Raw genomic sequence first — 23,260 nt, 5'->3', positions numbered from 1 at the left:
GATCTTAATATTTCATATAGAAATCAATATATGACAAGCTGGCCACTTTCTACTCACAACCTTGCTTGAAATTGAAAACCATATCTTTAGATAATATAGATAGGAGTAATCATATAAATGAATAATTTCGCTGCCAACAATGATATCTTTTTTTGTACGTTTTTTCCAATGCACTGTTCACACTTACGAACACATACTACAATTTCCTTCAATATCCTAACCAAGTTGGTTGAAGAAGAGGTGCCTTGACAAAAAAAAATGAATTGGTTGTGGTCATTTTCTGTGGACACCTTTTAGCATGAAAACCAGACCGTGATCAGCAAAGGCCGCTTGTCTATTTCCATTTCCGAAATCCACCAGGTTGTGACTGAGCCTGGGGCCCTGGGGCTCAGAGATATGAGATATTTAATCGAACATAAGGATACAAGTTTTGTAAGATTTCAGTTGTCCAACTGCTCTCTGCAAATGAAAAAAGAGGTTCCTTCAATCCACATTGAAAATCTAAATTAGATTAAAGGCTGGTTAAAGTCTTGCGTGATAGCTAACTGAAAACTTTGGACCAAAATTTGTACGTATCTCTTTCGACATTGCTTCAACGTTGCCAATGCGAATATTTCATCGTCTGATGTGAATCTACGCCGTTAGGTTCCAACGGTTGATTTTTAATTTGGCATTTCGAAAATTTGAAGTGGTTTTGTCGAGGAAATTGATATTATAAAAAAAATTCTCTGATGGGTTTTTGAATTTTTTTAAACATTTCTTCTGTCATCTTAACTTTTCTCCGGCTTGCTTTGTAGGATGTTCTTCTTTTCCTTCCTTGAAAAAAAAAACGTTTTTTTGAATCAATAATCAAAATCCCCTCACCTTAATTTGGTTCTCCAACCTAACATAGCTTATATAAATAAAGAGTCACTGTGTTGTGATGAGCACACCTGTCTGACGTGGTTTCCAAATTTTTTTGAGGTCATGAGGTGAAATCATCTCTCCACTTTATCTAAAATCAAAGCAGTTGTGAGATGGCTTCTTCAATTTTTCGATAAAAATCTGAGCGCACTACTGAATGTTGTATGGCTTATTCGTTGAGTTACTGACTTATTTTTGAGAAATGATTTGAGAGCAGATCTTCCTCGGTCAGTTTTGGAGCTAACTTAAAAAAATATCCTTCTGTTGTTCAACAAATTAATGAATATATGGCTTGATTCAATAATGCTTGTAATGAACTCGTACTTTTTAACCATGCCCTCTGGTAGTTCTATCTTACATGTACTTTATATCTTTAACCTTTAAGTAGTAGCGTACTTTTTTTTTACGCTAATACTCGTGTGGTGTACTTTGTACACCGTTGCATATAACGGTTGTGATATATTTCGATTGGAGTTTTTTTTTGGTGGTCTGGAATTAACATATCAAAACACAATGGTAATTTATGTACATATTAATGAATATATTGATATTAATTATAAATAAGAAAGGGAACTAATATTCAACTGAGGAAAATTATTGAACCTCGAAATAACAAATCGGGAGGGAATAAGTGAAAACTCGTTATAACAAGTAATTCGTAAAACTGAGGTTTATTATATTGAGGTGAGATTGGTGTAAAATTTGTTATATCAAGGTTTTATTCACCTCAACATTATGTACTCATCTTGTTTCAGCGAATACTTAAAAATTAAAACACAGTTTTCTATCTTACTTTTGAATTAATTGGAGATAAACAACTTCTAAGCCATTCATCTCAAAACTAGGCTGAATGGACTTGGTTCACTTCAGCTCTGAACCCCTCAAATTTTCATACTAATTTCATATCACTGATTCATGAAAGCTCAGTCTTCCTTTCAGTTCCGTTTTTTCTTGGCTTTAGAAATAATTTCTTACACATTGAAGACAATTGCTCTCATTAGCGTTCGACTATGCGAATAACGAATTTTCTAGAAATGTTGGAAGCCAGATGATGAGCTTGAATGTCACATGAAGAACCGACCCTTAATGATTGATAATGGTGATTCTAAAAAATTGTCCTACGTTTTCTCGCGTAAAAACAATGTCTTCGCAAAGGCCTATACAAGAAGTCCCCTGTTCTTCTTTGAAAGGTCGATGGATTTTGGCGGTAATTATTTCTGAAGAATGGTAAGAATACAAGTTGTCTTCCATGATCATCTCTTGAAGAAACCCTCGAGGCGTCAATTTCAATTTTCGCTTGACCAGCCTTGGCATTCACCGTCTGTTGTAAATCGAATGAATCGGGACTTCCCATGTCCATATCATCATACCGAAGGTCACGAAGTTCTTCATGCGCTGATTCGTTGATTGATGCTTCGCAAAGCGTGAAGAGAACCTGCGAAAATAATATATAACTAGAATATTGTTCAACCGATTACATTGCTTCGCTCAAATATTGTAATTAACGCCTATTCTCCATGCATTTACCTGCAGTTTGCAGTTTATTATTTAAAGAATCAACAGCATTAAGTGTCCTTGATGGGTAGAAAATGTATTTGTCTTGGATTTTTCATGATGACGTTTCAAAAAAGCGTAATGTAGGTTCTAATATTCACGACTCACGTTCTTGATACAAACAAATTTCGTTCTGGAAAATTAATCTTGAGGTCGGAGGGCCACGAAGCCCCCTTTAAAATCAACATTTTGGTTATCAGCTATCCAGGCCGCAGTTCATTGATTAATTAACGGGATTTCCGATTTCTTTTCCGCCTCTTTCGAAATTTAACCATTTTCGAGTTAAATGACTCAACAGTTTTTTTTTTCGTTAGCCTCTTCTGAAAATTCAATTTTGGTGTTATTGGAACACGTTTAATATAATTTAGGAATGCGACTCTCAAAGTTTTGAATCTCGAGCCTGTTGCCATCCATGTATAATTTGTCCTAAACAATCTTCTGATTTTTCCGATCTCCGACATTTGAAATTTTTTGTAGCTCTGAATATCACTTAAGTCAGCACTACCTTAGCTCGACGATATAAAATGATTTCCGAGAAGGAAAAATAAATTTTCTCTGAAATCTTCGTTTCTCAGAAAAGTTGCACTATTTAGCTATTGAAGTTCTTTGAAAGATTCATACTTTTGCTATTTAAAAATAACCATAAGATTACACGAATCAGAATAGCTAGGTATTATCATACCTTACATTTACACATGAGCTCAGTATAAAGATGCCTACAGATTACTCTGAAGTGACGTGGGACCACGTCTTAATGCGCATGATTCAAAAATCTAACGAAGGACTTCCGCGCAAAATCCCATGTTAGATTTTTGAATCATGCGCATTATGACGTGGGCCCACATCACGTCAGAGTAATCTGTAGGCACCTTAACGATTACAACAAAAACAGTTTTTTAAAATTTTTAGACTATTTGGTAATCAAGTAGTCATGAAAATGAAAAAATACAGAATGCCTAGGCTTATGATACCTTTTGCGAATCTGCAATAACTAAGCGAGTTCTTAAGATGATGGCTACCAGGAGCGTCCTACATTTTTTACATTGTAGCTGAAACTTGAAAGAAATTTAATTCAGTATTTCAGTTGTCGACTTTTTACGCTAGTTTTATGAATTTAAGTCTTTGATTCCGGACTATCTGATGTGAAATCAAATAAAAACTATCGAAATACCTATCCATTTGTAGAAATGCCACTAGAAAAACTAATCGCACTAGAAAATTGTCTGAAAATACAAAAACCATAAATATCTCGGAATCCATGTAATTTTTACTGAGGCTGAATTTTGGGATAAGGGAGACCACGAGAGTGTCTATATATAGCTACAGGCTTATCGATTGTTTTACGGACACCCTGTATACTAAGATTCACAAATTTTCAGGAGAAAATACCATTCGGTTCTTGAGATATGTCTCATGAACAATTTTCGTGGAAAACTTTCATTGATTCGTCTCAATGGGTTTTTCGTTCCCTCAAATGTTGCTGCTTGAGTGAAAATTATTATTTTTGTAGTCTGGTGAAGTATACGATGACTATGAATTTAAATTTTTGGATTACTCGAACAATCGATATGTAGGTTTAAAATTGGAGAAGTAGGTATATTTTCCGAGTTACCTATTACGAAATTTTGCTCTTTTTCCTATCGGCACTTTGCAACTATTCAATCACATTAATTTCAATTGAGAAATACTGAAATACTGAAAATAAGAAATTGGAGAATCGTATAACTCCTCAACCGTAAGTAAGATTTGTCTGAACGCGCAAAAATGCAACTATTTTAAATCTCGTGTTATTCGAACTATTCAGTATAAAATTTAAAATAGTAAGAGATTGTGATCGATCTTATGTGTAATCAGAAGAAAAAAAAGATATATTATTAGCTAGTCAGGTTTTGGAGACAATATTTGGTACTTACAGCAAACCCTATTATCACCCACATATCTCAAGATTGACATTCATACATCAAGGACATTTGTTGCAATATCTTGTGGAATCGCATTCGCATGTGACATATATAAGAAGTAAATGAAAATAAAACGTAATTCACACATTTATTTTTACATAATTTCTCCGAACAATAACGGATTCTTCATGAAGAGAAAGTCTTCTATACAGGAATGTTTTGGAAACGGTTTGTACTTCTTTTTCATTTCAATATTGACCGCCAAACTGATGATCGAACAGATCAAATATTCAACTTAATGTTATTGACTTACTACTTGGTCATGTGGTAAGGTGTCGTAAAGAGGTGATGACATATTTTTTTGGAATCTTTAAGCGGCTTTGAATGATGGTTACTCATTGTATAATTTTTTTAGATATCATTTTATTTACGCGACTATGTTCGAACGTTCTCGCGTTTTATTTTTTTGAGCGAATAAAATGTGTCTGAAAGTGAAACAGGTATCCAATACAATGTGTTATTCACAATCACACTCATTAAGAACCCGTATCACAGTTTTTTTCATACAAAAATGTTGCTCTTAAAGCGGTTGTCGTTTTTTTCGAAAATTACATACCGAAATATCGGGAAGTGTTTCTAATGGTTTCCGATTGTTTTACGACCTCATTCGTGAAATTTGGTGCAGTTGTAGAGCATGATCACAGAGGAAGCTGAAGAAGCAACACCCAAAATTGTACATGCTAACTCCAGTAGATGAAATTTGTACAGATTGTCCGCCAAAAAAAGACTTTATATCTTATATGCGAATCTACCGAAAAATTGTCAAGTAAAATTTGTTTTGCATAAATAAGTCTTCAATGATTCGCTAATACAATAGGACTAACTCATTTGTGTACAGAGTGGCAATGGCAATACAAGTGGTGTAACTACATACTACAAATAAATAAGCCCAGAAATAAGCATTGTTGAGTTCGTTCACAGCATTTAGGGGAAGTGGTAGAATTGGGAACACTTAATTTCAAACGCTAAATAATATAAGAAAAATAAAAATGTTAACATTCATTGGAAAATAAACTTTGCTTATTAGTGTAATAATCGAAAAAAAAAATGAAAAAAATCAACGTTTTTCAAAAAAATATTGTAGTTCCTGATAACCCGGTACCCTTTGGGGTACTTGTAAACAGTTTTCGGGGGAAATAATAATGATTTGGTTTAATCAGAAACGGCACATATCACACCAGTATCGACTGCTTATTTCGCCTGCAGTACGTTTTTCATGTGCCCAGAGTTTACAAGTGGCGCACATGATCAAGCCTCCATCGGTGAGGCTACATACTTTTTGTACTTTTGTAGCAGAGTGAAATTCCTCTTCTTCATTTTCTGTGTGCAACCTGCGTTGAATTCCGCAGTCCTTTGACTTTTGTCGTGTGTTTTTTGTATCCTATTTCATATTGGTAGTAGGTTCTTCATCTTCAACTTTCTCCTTTTTAAAATTTTTACCTTCTTTGTTTTTCTTCAAGTTAGGTTTTTATTGGTGAATTTGGTGATAATAATAATAACTTGAATTCATTTTTTTTATTGTTCGACGAAAGTTGTTTACGGTACAAAGTATTTAGTTGCAGCTCGGTTTAATGTGAGCTTTTTGTTTCTTACATCTTCTAACGCACAGCGGAGATATATAAAAATTGTGACGTTAAAATTAAAAGCACAACAGTAATTGGGAACGAAGGAGGTAATTAGGAACGTTCGCCATTACCCGTCTGACGACGTTTTTAATTACCCCAAGTAATCAATAGAATTAAAAATTGCCGGAATTCACTATTGAATTTTCTTTCAACTTCTAATCAAGTAGGTTTTGAAAAAATATAGTACCAGTATGAAATTAACAAAATATGCCACCTCTTTACTTCAAAATAAGATAGTTACATATATTATGACCCACGAAAAAATTATGATTAAAATGCGATAACAATTCTTCGACTCAACGTGACAGCAAAAAATGATATCATGGATAATACTTCTTGTGTGTAAGAAACAGCGAAAGTTCTGAAAACTAGACTAAAAAAAAACAAGGCATTTTTAAAATCATCAAAATAACAAAAAACCTAGCTTTATGACTGTGAAATATTTATGGTTGGATTCGGGATTCAAAGAGCTCAACTTATGCCATGTTATATGGATCATCCCGTTTGAAGAAAAAGGGAAAATCATGCATTTTCAGAATGAGGGAACACTGCTTCTATTATTTATCTGTTTATAATAAGAGCTCATAGTTGAATATTCCTAATTTTTTTGGGCAAAAAAATAGCTAGAAAGATAACCTACTCACAATATTTCGAATATTGGACCATTTTTGCTGAAGTCTGAGACCCATGAAACTATTTTATATTTGATTCCGTCATTTCGTCTTCTTAAGCTTTATGCAAATGTCGAATTGAATATAGGGTGTACCATTTAAAAAAGGTAACTTTGTATTGCCACTCTGTACACAATGGAGTTAGTCGTTTTGCATTAGCGAATTATTGAATTGATATTCATGCAGGACAAATTTTACTTGAACATTTTTTCGGTTGCTCCTATAGATAATCCACTTTTGAATGATAATAATAGTACATTATTTAACGGGATTATGATGGCTATTAAGTCTCATTAATTATGCAGGGTGCCCCTGGATGAATTATTGGTTTTAATTGCAAGAGAGCCTTTATTTGATTGGCTTGATTGATATTTTACTGTGTATTTTGTTAAATGTACCTTATTAATATATCTCCATTTATTCAATGATAACACACAAAAAATTCATTACTTTTTCAAGTACCAAAAGTCTTACATAAATAAATTCATTCATTAAAATATCCGAATTTTCATGAAAAGCAAGATTCATGTCAGTCTTCTAGAAAGGATAAGTTACTTAATTTTCACCAACAATCCACCTAATATAAGTATCACTTCGAGTTGCAAAGTTAAAGATAAGTGAGCTGAGGAGAATTGATAATAAAAAAAAACTCAAATAAATGTTTGGTGTGGCGTCTACGATAACCGTTCGATTCACCTCCACGAAACAAAAACGAAACAAGATATGAGGTACAAATAATAAGGAGCAACTCTTTTAAAGTAATTAACCGAAGTCAATAAAGAAATTCTGCATATCCTCGAAAGTGTTGAGGAGTAGGTGGGCACAACTTCTAAGTAATTTGTTAATGAAAAACAAAATATTCGCCAACAAATTATAATTGATATTTTATACAATAGAGTGAGATATACCAATGAAGTCAGTTGAAAAAATGAAACAGGTACCCCAAACGCAAAAATCATGAATTTATTTATCCATTGATATATTAAATTGAAGTAAGTAAAAAATTTCTATCGTACAATTAGAATAAGGGGTTATGGGAATGGATGAAAAATTTTTTTCTGATCTTCTCTTTTATTCCATCAGTCGACGTTTCGGTCCAGGTATGGACGATATATATATATTGGGAGTTAAATTACTTTGAGTAAAAAATTTCTTCTAATCCATGGATTCAAATAAAATTTTTGTTGCTATAAGTTACGATTTTATAGTAGTGAAATCTCACGCTGAGACAAGAACTATTCATATGCATAAACACTATATCTCATGCACACACTATCTTGAAAAGTTCATTTTCATGCACTATAGGTTTTTGCTCTATAGGCACAGGTATATCTACTTGGTTCACGAGGAGGCTATCAACATATGCGTCAAAATTAAAAGTTTCTGCACAATTAAGTAAATCGGGTAAGATAACCAGAAACTTCTGTTGACATGAGCTTTTGGACAGCATATTTCACTTTCATTCTCTGGAAGGGTGTTGGATAACAATGGGTATCTGTCAGTTTTATGGCGATTTTCAGTTCTTTTTCTTTCTCCATATGATATAACTCTTCGATATGTTTTCAAATCTCTTCCTTACCATCCAATTCTTCCTCATATTTTAAAAATTAACTCCTCATGCATTGTATAATATGAAGAGTATCGAAAATGTAAACTATCTTCCTACCGTGCTTTTGACATCTAACTACTCAGAAAAAGCTTCTAAGGTCGAGCCACAGTAAGTTTCAATATTGTGTCCATTTTTTCAAAGTTATTCCTTTTTGAATGCAAGGAAATCTACGCCTTCATACTCATATGCACCTTTCCTCTATATTTCTAGTTTTAATCTGGCTTTTATTGAGATTTTCTTCTGCGTCGGTGGATGGACTTGGGAATGAGGTCAGTAAAAATCCGTTGCAAAAAAATCCACTTCCACCTAGTAAATAAAAATCGTTTACCATGTTCAAGCATAGTACATAAAGTTGAATTATTGAAAATCTGGCTATCATGAAGGGATCCTGGCTTATCTCCAATCTGGCGTCACAAACAATCTGCACGTTAATTGAAAAGGGAAACCCTTTTCGACACCTGAAGGTCTCAGCTGTATGTGCCCCTTGTGAATTAATTTTCACATGGGTGCAATCTATATCTTCTAACACCCTTGGAATACCTACCAGCAATTTCATAGAATTCTGAGCAACTTGCTGGTACTCTTGGAAAGTAGCCATTTCAAAGTGCTGGCTAGCTAGGCTTGCAATATCTTAGAGCGGTAAGCAATTGAGTTCTTGTATCAATTTCTTTGGAACGCCTGGTTTCAGGTTCAATCAGGTGATATTCAGTGAGGCTCATTGAGCCTGAATCTGGATCTAAACTCATCGTCATAATAATTGTTTTCCATGAGTCCTTTCTGGCCGGTATATTTCTGGTAGTATTCGTTTCTGCATCAGACAGAGACGAAAAGCTAGACATGCTCGACTAACTGAACATAATAGCGAGTAAAATTAATTTTCAACAAGTTTCACCTACAAAATCTTATAAATTATGACTTGCATCTAAGAATTGAATATTTAATTAGACAAAACTGGGTCATTAAATTTTTAACGATAAAACGTCAAAATAATCCTCCATAAGAAGCGAAAACCGAAAAGCAGATGCTCTTCCGTGGAACGTTCTCCATTTAGTTGTCCTGACGATGGCAAATTGGCTAGTTCAATTCAGATCGTAACACTTTTTTTGATTTCTAATACATCTCAATCAATTTTTATTATTGTATTCATTGCCTCCCTGTTTCGGAGTGATTTTTCTTCATCATTGCAAATGATGAAACACATGTAAATGCTCGAGGTACCAACAGAAGACAAGGCATATGAGAAACCAGGTGTGCCTCTAGTGAAGTAAAGTAATTTAATTTCATAGGACTCATGCCCACAGCAGTACCTTTATATTTCGGCACATCTTTGGCAGAAATAAAAACTTCAGTCACTGCATTCACCCACTTATTTACTCATTGTCCCTCACTCTTTCTAACATCTAAGATGAAGAATGGACCTGAATTATGGTATGGAATAAATATACAATCCTTTCTTAGATGAAATGCAACATTCTGAACACACAGTTTTCATGAACAACCAAGAAATCATAAAAAAAATAAACATTCGATCTTAGAACATAAATACATGGAATGGACATTGACGTGCTATGAATATATTTGTTGTGGTACATTCGATGCTTCTCTGTCTAGCGCGACACTAAAGCAGTGGCGTAAAATAAATAAATTTATATAGCTCCTACCTTTTTGTACGGAAAATTGACGTGATAATGACGTCAGATTCAACTATCTCAATTGTGATTGGCGAAACTAAGCAACTATCTCACTCCAGTCTTTGGACTACAACAAATGTTTATTTTCCATTCCACGTATCTATGTTCCAAGCATTCGATAGCAACTATCCAGGAATACTATCCAAAATCAGATTGCAAAAATTCCTTCATTAGTCTTGTCATCTAAGGAAGGGGTAAAGGGTGTAATTATTTTTTATTTTTGAAAATGTCGAATATCTTGAAAACCAAGGAAGCTAGATATAAAACGCCCTAAAGTGCGCAGATATCATAACTCGTAATATCCATTCATTACGCCACACTCTATATATCGTATACAGTAAACCAACTTAGTGTTCACAATTCTCGCAAGTTGCAAAATAATTTCTTTTGCTCAAGTTTGCTAACGTCCCTCTAGGCCTAGGGGGATACCTAGATGGAGTTGGGAGTCCGGCGGAGCTTAGTGTTTCTAATAGGGAATACTCCTTCTGTCGAAAATGATGTATTTTTTATGAAATATCTTTGAAACGTCACATTTTGAAATAACTGTTTCAACCGTTTCCAAGAAAAATTATTTTAAGCACTTAAAAATGGAAAATAAAAATGGGTATTTAAAGTTCAAAGCGTTTTGTGAGAATTGTGCAAGCTGGCAACATCAACTGAAATATGCCTTGATAATAAAGGACAACGAATGCATTATCTTGATGAGATAGACAAAGATGGCTATGAAGTCTGCGACGATCGAGGAAGGTCGTAAAATTTTATGGGATTGCAGTTGAAGCTCGCCAGTAAGTACGCGCCTGTAGATCAACAGCTGTTATTTTATAAACAAGCTGATCGGACATTGTTCTTTTCATTGTCTTGTATGCGCTGTTGCCAAATCTTAAACTCCGCACAAAGCGATTTAAATTTCAAACCCCATATTTGAAGGATGATTTTGAATAGTTTCTGAGGTGAATTTGAAAAAATCATGAATAATTAAACTAATACTTATTCAGTTCGAACTTGCATATGCAGTGATAACCCAAATTGAGAAGAATTCCCCATTCTGTGACATCCTGTCCTACATCACTTCAAATGGTCAAGTGTTTCGTTCAGGAGTCAGATTCGGTGAAGTATTTGGCTGTGACCATCTCAAAGAAGATGGACAAATTTGTTTCATTATTTTTGTTGGACTGTAAGACTTTAAGACAATTGGTAGTTTGTTTACCGCAAATTGTGTCATAGATATGCAATAGTTTCTCTAACAAGGTTTTTCTTATGGGTAATCACCTTCGAGAATAGTCTGATTATTCTTTTCTTGCTAATTTTCCTTCAATGATGGATTAAAGGAATCTAATTGTTATTTGTGTTGGATTTTTGCAGCTTATAGGAATGAACACTATTTTTATTATTTGTTTTATGATGCTATTGGGCCAAATTCCTTATTTCTGGACGATAATGTGCCACCCTGTCGTGCGAGAATTAACGAAGAAGATCTGTATGGTATTCCGCATCTAGCACTCCACCTTTTTAGTTATTCTTTATTGAGGTTTTCCAAGCTTTCGATCCCTAAAGAGGGGCCATAAGTAAAGACTGAACTTTATGTTTCCAATTTTTTGAGTGAACTGATTTTGTACCTACTACAATTACTAACGGCCGTTTTAAATAACCTACCGAAGATAGTTATCTATTCTATGGTTTGCATTTCACAATTATGGTTTGACGTTGTCTATCTCAAGGCAAAGATAGATACATACTCGGCTCAGACCACGGAACACTAGTATAAGACCTCACGTCATTAGTTCATTTCTAGCATTTAAGCTATTGGAGTGTGTTAAAGTTGAAACTAGAAAGTATAAATACTAGTGTAGATATTTGAAGATTATGTATGATTATGTATAGAAGGTTAATCGGGTGTGTATGAAATCCTTTCTTGTCCTTGAATGAATTCCTCAACCGTACCTTCAAATAAATATCGTTAACAACATAACGATATTCATTTTTCATAAAAATCAAGTTCTGAAGCCAATGTTTTTTTCAGCCTAAATCGAAACCAATGACTAAAGAAGAGGTAGAATTATTACCAGCAGTGCTACTAATGCTACCAACAAAAAATTGAAAGAGGAGAAGATTGACCTAATCTTTCAACTCTTCGGTTTAAATTTTCCCACGTTGCGCCCTCAAATATGGATGTGAATTAAATCTAATAATTCACTCACAGCACCTTTGCTCAATCGAAATCTATATGTGAACTCGTAATCATTCAAAATAACCATGTAATCAACTCGTGCTTTATAAACTTTTTGTATTATGATGACTGCTCGAACTCGACAGATCAAAAAACACTACTGAAGGTACTTTTTCCAATCGATGATTTACTTCAAATTTCTTTGAAACGCAGGTAAGCGCATAGATAATGAAGGTTCATATCTCTGGTTGTCCATCTGACGGGATAGATCGCTGGGACCAGTAAGAATCGTTGTCTGCAAAAGGAATATTGAAACGCAAACAAGCACGGGACAGGATTGGTCTATCCCTAGTACCTATCTATCCACCGTTTTGATGGATAGATCGGTTATTGAAAATGGCCGTATAAATAAATAACTTTTCACCTTAAACAGTCGAACTTATGAAAAATGGGGAAAACAATGAATTAGATGACGTCGCCTTGGACGTGAATGAGTCTAAAATACACTCAGTATAAATTTCGAGTAAAACACATTTGAGCTTTTTTCGCTCTAGAAAATCATCAACGCCTAGCTCACAACTAGAACTATAGAATTCAAGTCTCAGCTTGTCAAATGTGGGTTACTCACTACTTTCAACTACTATTGAATATTTCAAATCAGCCCTGTAGAAAACAGGTCCAAGCTGCCTAGGTTCTATTCATTTAAAATTGTTGCTTAGATCATACTTAGATCTTTAGGCAATTTTGTTAGAACTCAACAAATAAGCTACATATCGATTGAATGTCTTCACTAATACAAAATTTGAGCGTTTTTGAAGTTGTCTACAGTTTTAACTCAGAAAACCTAAAATTGTGGATAAGACCCATTCACGTCCAAGGCGACGATGAGTGAGTAAATATTTAGATTTCTCATGTTTGAGAAATTAGTAAAAACATAGATCAGTTTCAAAATGTCTGAACTTCTATGTATTAATCAATCAAAGTAAAATGCTGCTGTTAAAGCGACACCATTGAAACTATCCTCCCTTTAAATGTACTAGAAAATCATGAACTAAGATAACTCCTATGGAAACGCCAAAAATAAAATTCTCAATTATGGACAAGACATTTATTGATCAATTTAAAAAAATAGGAAATTTAATAATACAGTTCTCATAGCCGTGAAGGGAATTCACTATCACTTTCCGTATCCGTGACCACCGCCGTACCCGAATCCCCCGCCTCCTCCGTATCCACCACCGCCACCTCCTCCTCCGCCTCCTCCACCACCGCCGCCTCCGCCAAATCCACCACCATAACCTCCGCCGAATCCTCCACCAAAACCTTGTCCTCCTCCGTGATGTCCACCGCCACTCGGGTAGTATCCACCCTGGTGTCCACCGCCGCTAGGGTAATATCCTCCACCTCCAATTTTCTTCACTTTTATAATGGCAATAGCAGCACCGCTTCCACCGTATCCTGAATGCCCACCTCCACAGCATCCGCCGCCACCTTTGTAGTGATGTGGGGCTGAGTTGACTACCAAAATGATAGCAGCCAGTACGTAGAGAATCTATAAATGAAAAATCATGTTTCATATTGGCCAGAAATAAACAGGTATTTTGGTCTCAGTTTTGGGGACGGTAGTGCTTATCGATTCACGTTGATATGCAAATTTGACAGTCCAAGCCGTGATTTTGCTCTTCTTATTTTTATTGAATTTTGTACAATAGACCGAGAGCGTTTAAACTTTTGTTTGAAGTATATTGAATGAATAATAATCAATTGAAATGAAACGAAATAGACTTCAATTTTTTTTAATTTATACAAGTCGAGAGCGGTTCAAAGTCTGTTCCAGTGTACCGACCACGATACTCAAAATTGTGTTTTTTCATGTTACTCCAATAACACCGCTTACGTCCAATTTTATAATCAAATTTAAAGTCGATACAAGGTGATGTATGTTTTATTTCTATGAGTTGAATCTTTTGTAACTAGATATTAAGCTCCGTGTGTAGCTTCGATATTAATCTTCTGACCGAATAGATGTTATTCAGTCATATTCAAAACATGCTCATTTTCTATGTTGATTTCAACTAACAGTGGGAGTGATTCATTATATAATCTTCCATTTATCCCCAAAGCAGAAAAAGCAAATTTTTATTTTTCCAGTCTTCCAAACATTTAAACTTTTACTATATGTTTGAAACCAAGATACATCTGTGGCTTCAGTTCACCACTGCGTCGGAGAGAACAGTTCTCATAAAACCTTAATTTCCCCAATTTTACAGTCGGTCTGTTTCCAGAAAAAAAATGGGTGAATATATTGAAGAAATATCGATGTATTACGCACCGTATACAGGGAGAGGCAATCAGAAAAATTTCAAAATATATGTCATTGAAATCCTTATAACTCAAATATATCGAAATATATTTTTTTCGAATTTTAACATATTGCATTTTGTCTGTATTCACTTACTAAAATTGTGATTTCAGAAGTACTCTCTTGTGAACATTCGACGTCATTTTTACAATCCGGCAACACCCAAAAAGTCAATCATAGACTTATAATACATGGACTCACTGTCAAGTGACTTTTCAGTAGCATTACATGCATTAAAGAGAGAAGAGCTTATGCGTTCTAATGGAATAAGAAAGAGATGAACTGATTCCGTGTGGGCAATGTCAAAATCATATGATGGATATAAACAAATATGTGACGCAGACGTTGCCCACAAGGTGTTCATAGGTTGAGTATTTTTCACATTATATTTATTCTTGAATAAAACTCGCATAATTTTTATATTTTCCACTTCGAAGGAGAATGTTAAGGAATTCCTGTTTGCCTTCTCGGAAGCTTGTTGAACATTTATTATGGAAAATTTTTACAATTTTCGCAGACTTTGCCCACAAGGTGTTGATACGTTGATTATTATTCTCATTACATCTATACTTGAATAAAACTCACATATTTTTTGACATAATTCATTTCGAAGGAATGCTATGGAATTCTTGTGTGTCTTCTCGGAAGCTTGTTGATAATTTATTAAAGAATTATTTTCGCATACCTAAATTTGTGTTCTATAACCTTTTGACAGCTGGCCCACAAACTCTCAATCTTATTCAACCTACCTCTCTCTCTCTTACAGGCGAAGTCCATGTTATTATAAGTCTATGGAGTCAATAATGGTCATGAAAGTTTCCTGATCAAGATAGACAAAATAAATATGAAGTTTTGTGCTAACATTTGACAAAAAAAACAAACACTGACACAAAATGTCATAGGTTTTAAGAAGGTATAGACACAGATTACAGAAACAATTTTATGTAATCTGTGGATATCTTGTTGATCGGTTCCACTGTAGTCGAATCAACAAAAATTACTAGACTTTAGTAAAGGCATTCTACGTCACAAGCTTTCACATATTCGAATTTTTATTATGTTTCGAAGGGTGTATTTGTGAAAATTCTGAATTTTGAAGCGAATCTTTCACGTGTTGGATAACTAATGGAAAAGGGTTTCCATAAATAATCTGAAATTCGATTTTGGAGTTTTAGGAAACTTGCCCATTGCAAGGGATAGAAAGAGCCGCACCTAAAAATTTCTTCGTCAGAAACTTTTTTCTTTCATATTATAATATTCGCAAAATCAATTAATCAATTTTTGATAGCATGATTCATTTTGAAAAAATGAAGTCTCCTATAATTTCTTGCTGTCCAAAAGTAATGGTTTTTGAGAAATTTTTTTTTTATCTACAGGTACGTAGCGTGAGTCGTATAGGCAGGAGTTATTCCGAACTTCAATTTATGTAGTAGGCCGAAATCATATTGACATGCACATGACTAATATCGATTGAAAACAAATCGATCATGTTCAACCAGGCAAGAATTATATTCTTGAAGTTTCATTATACGCCTCTTTATGTCGATATACGGAAGATTAACTCATATTGGAATTTAGATAATCGAATAATAAAATTTTCATTGAATGAAACGGAAACTTTATTAATGATGAAATTTATAATAATAGTATAAACAAATCATCACGGTATATCAAACATTTTTCTCAGAAGCTATACAGGTGTTTCCAAATTAGTCGTGAACCTTGGAGGAGGTGTAAGCAAACCACACCAAATGAGAGCATTTGGTGTGGTTTGAGCCATATTTATTGATATCCAAAAATCAAGATATTTGAGTACTTGTGTTTTTAAAAAAGTTTCTCAGCTTACTTCATTTTTCGTCAATGTTTTCTACGTTGACTAAGTTTGATTATATATTTAGATTATTTTCATCAGAAAAAGATATGATACGTATGAAAAAAGCAAAACTATCCTGTATTAGATGTTGAAAAAGAGTATAATTCGAAAGTTGGTTTATAAAAAAATCTACTGAAACGAAACCTGTTGCAGGCAAATTGATATTAGAAATTGATTTTTCTTTTCTTCATATACCAAGTTTTAAATCATACTAATTCGTTTTCAACATCCTAATACGGGATAGTTTTGCTTTTTTCATACGTATCATATCTTTTTCTGATGAAAATAATCAAACTTAGTCAACGTAGAAAACATTGACGAAAAATGAAGTAAGGTGAGAAATTTGCTGAAATACACAAGAACTCAAATATCTCGGAAACTATTGATTTTTGGTTATCAATGAATATGGCTCAAATGACACCAAATGAGTGATACTAACACTTTCTCCAAGGTTCACGTCTAATTTGGAAACATCCTGTATACTTAGGTAGTCATTCATACTTCAATGATTTATTCGTGCTTGCCAAAAAGGAAACGGTTTCTATACCTAGTTTTCCAAAAGTCATGTAATTTTTTTTTGTCGATGCAAAGGATTTTTTTCCTCATAATGAATGAGTGAAAGTAACTATTCTTATTTAGAACTCTAATTATTGTAACTGCAAATATCAAAAGATTCTGAAGATTCTCGTTATTGTTTCAACACTTCATTTTGTTGGCAACGAATGAAATGAGTTTCATCGAAATATTTTGAAAAACAATTCAAAACATTTCACTATTCCCGAATATATTGAAACAGATCAGAATTTAAGGCAAGAATTGAAAAACATACATTTATCCATTTTGTAGAAAAATGATTCTGGGTTTTATTGAATATTATTAAAGAATAATTCTTCTATTGAGTTTTTTTGGAAGGAGAAAAGAAGGACAGTTTCAATTCGATTGGAAACAGGTATTAGGGCTTATAAAATAAATTTAATAGGTAGCAGGTAGCGTCCTGGAGAGCACTCAGAAAGTTACCGCTTGGATTATTTGTTAAGGAAAAGGTGATACCTAGTTGAATAAGTAATACGGTAATTTCTGATGATGAACTAACAAACATTTTTTTCCAGATCCCAAAGGAGCAACAATATTCTGTTTTGTCCGACATTAAATCTTCACCAATATAATAGCGTTTTCGAAGTTTGCACATAAATGACTGAAAACAAAGCTCAAGCGTTTGTATCTGTATGTTTGAACGCGTCCTCTAATGCTCTTTGATATCTTTCGTTTTTTGCAATACTTATCCCATTACAGAAAGGGCTACAAACCTAATTCAGAACTACATTGTCAATTGAATAGATAAATATGTTGGAACTATAAAACATTATGATGCACTGATTTGGAAAAAAATTTCATAGATTGTTTACGAGAATAATAATTATACCTCGGACTGGAAAAAAATAACAACAAATAGGCAGAAGTTTGCAAAGATCACGAGAACAAGATTTGCCAGAAAAGGATACCTCACTAAGATGATTATATCACTTAGTTTACCTCGTCTTCAGCAACAACAGTGTGGTGTGCGTTGTCTATATTTTTGCAGAAAAAAAAATGCCATTGGCTTTTCCAAAATCAAATTCACTCTTACAATTCCTATTCAATTGAGAAAAAAAATAGTCTGTATGTTTGTTCTCTAGGATGCAATACATTTCAGTGAAAAATTGAAAATCGTTTGTTGGAAAAAATACTAGATTAGAACATCGAAACTTTATTCGATCAAAAAGCTTTTCAAATCACAAGAATTGTTGAAAATGGCTGCCACCAGCCAAGATACAAGAGTTCAGTCTTTTCATAGATTGCCGAACTCTTTCAAAAACTTATTTTGTTGCACCCAGAAATTTAGAAAACATGTAATGCCGTGTAACATGAAAACGAATCATTTCCGACCCACAGGACCTTGCCGGCTTCAAATAACTGAGAGTTTAATATCCTGAATTTGTTCGAAATGTTAAATGGAATATCTGTATAGAATGACTTGGACGCTATCCTGCAGAAATTCAGAATAATGGAAATGTTCAGCATAACTGCAGAACTGAGTGATAAGTTTGAAACATTTTATGCAAGAGATTTCGAAAATCCATGATGACTTTTGTAACTATAAGTAGAATTTTTTCATGATTTTTGAATTAAAAACTACTGAATAAAGCCTGAAAAGAATTTGCAGGCTTTGAATAGCCCCACAAGAAAAAGTTACACTCACCTGGATAATATATCCAGAAATCTCCATGTTGATTGAGGTGTAAATAAAATTTGCGTTCAACTAACTTTAAAGACGACTGATCACCCACCACATTTCACGAAGAGTCTGCGAAGAAATCGTGTTAGATCTGATTTTATTCTTGTTTTATATTCCATCTAGCACAGTCAAGGCCAAAAATAATGGTCCCATCTTTGCTTTTTTCATGCATAACTTCTGTTTGAATTTTGAATTATGAATAGGGTTATTCCAGGTGAAGTCATCTTTCAGATCCGTAATACGAAAGCGCGCGTAGAATATAATGAATGAATGACTTGTGGTTCGTCGAGAAATGAGAAATATTACGTGTTTACTATTTTCACTATTGTATTCGAGAGAAATGTCAATATTATTTTTATTACATAATTAAGAATATAAAGTATATTGTTTTAAAGTTATCGCTACTCTCAATGTTTTTTCATCATTTTCGCAATAATAGTGATGGGCAATATGCACATAGTACTTCGGAAGAAGTCAAAATCAGTAGCAAAATGCATGAAATAAATAAAATACTGAAACGTCACTTATCTGAAGCACAAACGAATAAGCTGATAAAAAATTATTACGATGATATGGTATGGTCTTGAACTAAAGGGTTGGTCTATTCATTTTATCACAGAATGTCGTGAACTCATCAGATGAGTATAACTTTATATAATTATTCAATTTCATTTTGACTTTTAAAGACGACAACCAATAGTAACAAGGGTGAGTTGAAGTTTATCCATTCAGTGAAATGAAATAATATGAGCATAAGGTCATCTCGCTCTTGTTGCTATGGATTGAATAATGCCCTAGCAAAAATTAATCGAAGAGATACCTTTCATGCCAATTCATAAATCAGATAATCCTTTGGAAAGTTTTATTTGTTTAAATGTATTACATCCAACAGGCATATGCCCAATTACAGGTGTAAGTTATATAAAAAAAATACTATGCTTTGAATCCTGATTAAAATGGAATCAAATTTTATATTTATATAACACTTCAGTCATAAATGTCTATCCATTGAAAGAAAAAAACACTATGCGCTTCGATTTCAATATCCAAAGGAAGTTTTTAACTTAAGCTCATTTAGAAATTAATGCAAATAGTTGACGTTCATCTGTTTGTTTTTGTGTTATTTCATTTCACTTGCGAATAAATTTTTTTTAAATTCACTGATATGATAAACGTCAACTCACCCATTTTGTAATAGGTTGAATAATGTCGTTTTTAACGTCAAAATGGTATTAAATAACATAATAATTATAACCCTAGCAACGAATATAGATAACGTTTTCACTCAATTTCTTGTTGAATATTTGAATAGTACATTTGAATGAAAAAGGTTCGAATTATTATTATTATATATTATTCCATAATATTTCTGGAAAAAATAAAAAACATTCAGTTGTAGATCAAATTCTTTACGTAACTCGTAGGTAAGTCTGAAACGAGTTTTTGAGTGAACGAATAGAATTGGAGTTTCGAAAGAGTGTAAAAAGACGTTCTTTTCTCTGTATTAGTGTATACCAAGCGGAATGTTTGCTTTCTGAAAATTATACTCATATTTTTAGGAGTTGAGGTGTTACAAATGATATAATTTCTCCCTAACCATTGTAGTACCGGTAACGTAGAGAGGAGTGTTATGACGTTGAATATCTCCGAAAGGAATGGATTCAATAAAAAAAATTGAATATGCTGAACTTTTAATGCAGTTTAAAAATGTGTCGGATTGAATATGAGAGATAAGCTACCTAAAAATTTTCATGTCAAGTTGTAAATTCAATAGTGCACTTTTTAAGACTGACACACATTGTTATTCGAGCAAGTCCAGCATAGTCCGCCCCCTTTTTTTAGATGGATCACCCTGTATGAGCAGGACTTTCGAATCACTCTGCATGCAAGTTATGTACTGAGGCCCGTATTAATAGTCAGGCATCTAAAGTTGTGAGAACGTCTCAAGTAGTGTCTTGAGACACCAGTCTTATTAATAAATTTGACTTGAGACTCTGTCAAGATGACGTCTCAATCTGCGATCTCACTTGAGTAGGCGCTTATTAATAAATGTGACTGATGTCCTTGAACGATGTGAAGATAGATTTTGGAAACGTAAAATTTTGAGTATGGTCGGACCCTGACTCAAGATGTGAACTGACAGTAATTTCTCTTTTGTGCTTCCAAAAATCGGTATCATCGAAGTAAAATATCCATGGAAGATCAACTACTACGATGAAATCGACCACTTCGACGAACGAGAATGTGCTGTGACATGTCAGATCGAAAAATCCACTTTGTTACACTCCACTGTGAGCCACACTGACGAAAAAATATCGGGCAAAAATTAAAAAAAAAATATTTCTCTTTTCGTTTTGAAATTTCAAGTCTATCTCAAGACTATTACTCAAGACATTCATAAGTTGAGTTTCAAGACTAACTTGAGATAGTATCAAACAGATAACGACTAAATATGAGTTTATTAATAAGCCATCATATTGACATGATGTGACTATTTTGAGAAGGTATCAATTGAGGTAAGAATTGAGACCCGTTATGAGATCTGACTATTAATACGGGCCTTAAAAGCGTATTTAAATTCAAAAGTTGTCATGTCTCAGTGTTTCTTCCAGAAGTGGTTTCCATAATGTACCTACAATATGACCCTTTCATCCAATATCCCCAACAAGTAGTCAATAATAATTGTCTGATCGAATTATAATTCCAACTCGTTAATAATAGAATTAATTATGGGATTTCATAGAAACCTTGAACCCAAGTCATAAAAAGGTACTTTTTGACGTTTTTATATTTGGGAATAACAATGAGTATAATTACTGCATATTCCGCAGAGTATCGTCCCAGGCATCTAAATATATGATTTGATTCGGGATTGGAATTAATTTACCTCCCGAAGAACAGGTTTCACAGGTATGTAACTTCACTTCAAGGCTGTTTCGACCATGAAGTAGCACTAAATGGGCAGAAATAGTAGATTTTATTCATATTTATGTTTTATTGCTCTTCACCTGAGGGTATCATGAGATAATCAGTACTGAGGATGTTGAGACAGAAGATGAATATAATATATTCGACTTTCCCGAAGGAAATACGTGCATGTTTACAGCCCTTCAAATACGAATTTTTTAACGTCAAAGAAGGTACTAGCTTCGTACCGAAATTTGTCGCTGACAAAAATGCTTATACCAATGAAACAGACCATCGGAAGTACCACCATCTCATGACAATAATTCTCTTTTCCATACTTTTTCTACCCTATCTTTGAGTCGGGTGTGAATTGAAATAACAGATGATCGATTTCCCCTCGTTGAACATTTTGTTGGCACAATAATTTTTGGGTATAATCAGATTGCCAATTCATCATGGATAAGTTGCCGATAAATTGTCAATTGATCGCGTTATCATTGCAGAATAATATTGACACTTTCGGGAGTGTGGAAAGTTCCCCAGCTTGATATTGCTATTTCATTTCATTGCTGTATCCCGTTACCGGGAATAAATCTACAAAAAGAAGAAGAAAAACAAATTGCGAACAGACTTGTAATTTGGATAGTCACCAACCAGATCTGGCCGCCGCTGAATCCTTCTCGAGTCTCCATTATAACTGTGTACCAAAGACCTCCACTTGTGATCTGTCCAACGCTAGTTGTTCCCAGTTATGATTGGCGTTAACTGATTTTAGGGAATGATGTAGTATATCCTTAAACCGCTTATACTGGCCTCCTAGTTTTCGGGCTCCCTCTGTGAATTCGCCATACAGGGCTATTTTGGGTAGTCTTGTGTCTTGCATCCTCAGAATGTGGCCGCTCCATCTGAGTCGGTCCCTCGTTACTTGAGTCTCAATTGTTGTACAATTCGCCCGTTGCAAGACTTCTGGATTCGAAACTTTGTGGAACCATCTGATGTGCATTATCTGTCTTAGATGACGTTGTTGCGTTTGTTCAAGCTGTTTAATTTGTCGCCTGTAGGGCGTCCAGCTTTCGCCTCCATTAAGAAGCGTTGGGAGGACCACTGCTTCGTAAACAGCTGTATTCGTCTTCAGATTGAGGTTGTGATTTTGAAACGCTCTGTCATTTAACTTCAAGAATGCCCGTGATGCCGAATTGATACGGTTTTGTATTTCCGTGTCTAGGTTAGTTTATGAAGCTTCCCAAGTATTTGAACTGCTCAACCTGTTCTAGAGTTTCATTCTCCAGGCTGATATCTGTTTGAAGGCTATTTATGTATCAAGGGAGTTATGAGGATGTTAATTACATCGAGCAACAGATTTCAATCCTGAGGGCCGTTCAGGGGGATTGTTAAGTTGTCCGAGGCTGTTAACCTCCAATAACTCACGTGAGATAATTAATTTTATTTCAAACTGCAATATGAATACCAAAGCTGTATTCTAGGTTTGACCTGTGTTTTCAAAATTATCTGTAAGTAACAATAGGGAGTTCATGTCTTTGCCTATAGTCGCGCTGGCGATCACGGTGAACGAAATTTTGATGCAAACTAGTTGAAGTTGGCTGAGGGCTGAGTGAACTGTCTTCCTGGTGACAGATTATAAGATTATTCTTATTTTCAATT

The 23,260-nt window shown here is 34.2% G+C and overlaps 2 protein-coding genes across 2 annotated transcripts; both read right to left on the bottom strand.

The window, feature by feature from the left end:
* Positions 1-1,415: 1,415 nt before the first annotated feature.
* Positions 1,416-4,653, bottom strand: LOC123306874. The gene is made up of 2 exons (XM_044889052.1): positions 4,371-4,653; positions 1,416-2,338 (listed from the first exon to the last, which is right to left on the bottom strand). Exons 1-2 carry the CDS (start codon positions 4,392-4,394, stop codon positions 2,009-2,011), a joined length of 354 nt encoding a protein of 117 aa, XP_044744987.1. The 5' UTR covers positions 4,395-4,653; the 3' UTR covers positions 1,416-2,008.
* An 8,624-nt stretch (positions 4,654-13,277) lies between these two features.
* On the bottom strand, positions 13,278-18,812 carry LOC123306873 (glycine-rich cell wall structural protein-like). The gene is made up of 2 exons (XM_044889051.1): positions 18,656-18,812; positions 13,278-13,733 (listed from the first exon to the last, which is right to left on the bottom strand). The coding sequence occupies exons 1-2, from the start codon at positions 18,680-18,682 to the stop codon at positions 13,359-13,361; spliced, it is 402 nt and encodes a 133-aa protein (XP_044744986.1). The 5' UTR covers positions 18,683-18,812; the 3' UTR covers positions 13,278-13,358.
* Positions 18,813-23,260: the final 4,448 nt, after the last annotated feature.

The sequence above is a fragment of the Coccinella septempunctata genome, chromosome 2 (genome assembly GCF_907165205.1).
Source record: "Coccinella septempunctata chromosome 2, icCocSept1.1, whole genome shotgun sequence".
NCBI lineage: Eukaryota > Metazoa > Arthropoda > Insecta > Coleoptera > Coccinellidae > Coccinella > Coccinella septempunctata.
The sequence above is the reverse complement of the archived record's forward strand: the minus strand, read 5'-3'. Positions and strand labels throughout refer to the sequence as shown.

What these genes read in the sequence shown, in the direction of transcription:
- LOC123306873 (XM_044889051.1), bottom strand. Translation starts at nt 18,682, where the DNA reads ATGGAGATTTCTGGATATATTATCCAG. An exon ending in TTTCTGGATATATTATCCAG is followed by an intron (nt 13,734 to 18,655) that starts GTGAGTGTAACT and finishes TTTCATTTATAG; the next exon opens with ATTCTCTACGTACTGGCTGC.
- LOC123306874 (XM_044889052.1), bottom strand. Translation starts at nt 4,394, where the DNA reads ATGTGGGTGATAATAGGGTTTGCT. An exon ending in GGGTGATAATAGGGTTTGCT is followed by an intron (nt 2,339 to 4,370) that starts GTAAGTACCAAA and finishes TTATTTTCGCAG; the next exon opens with GTTCTCTTCACGCTTTGCGA.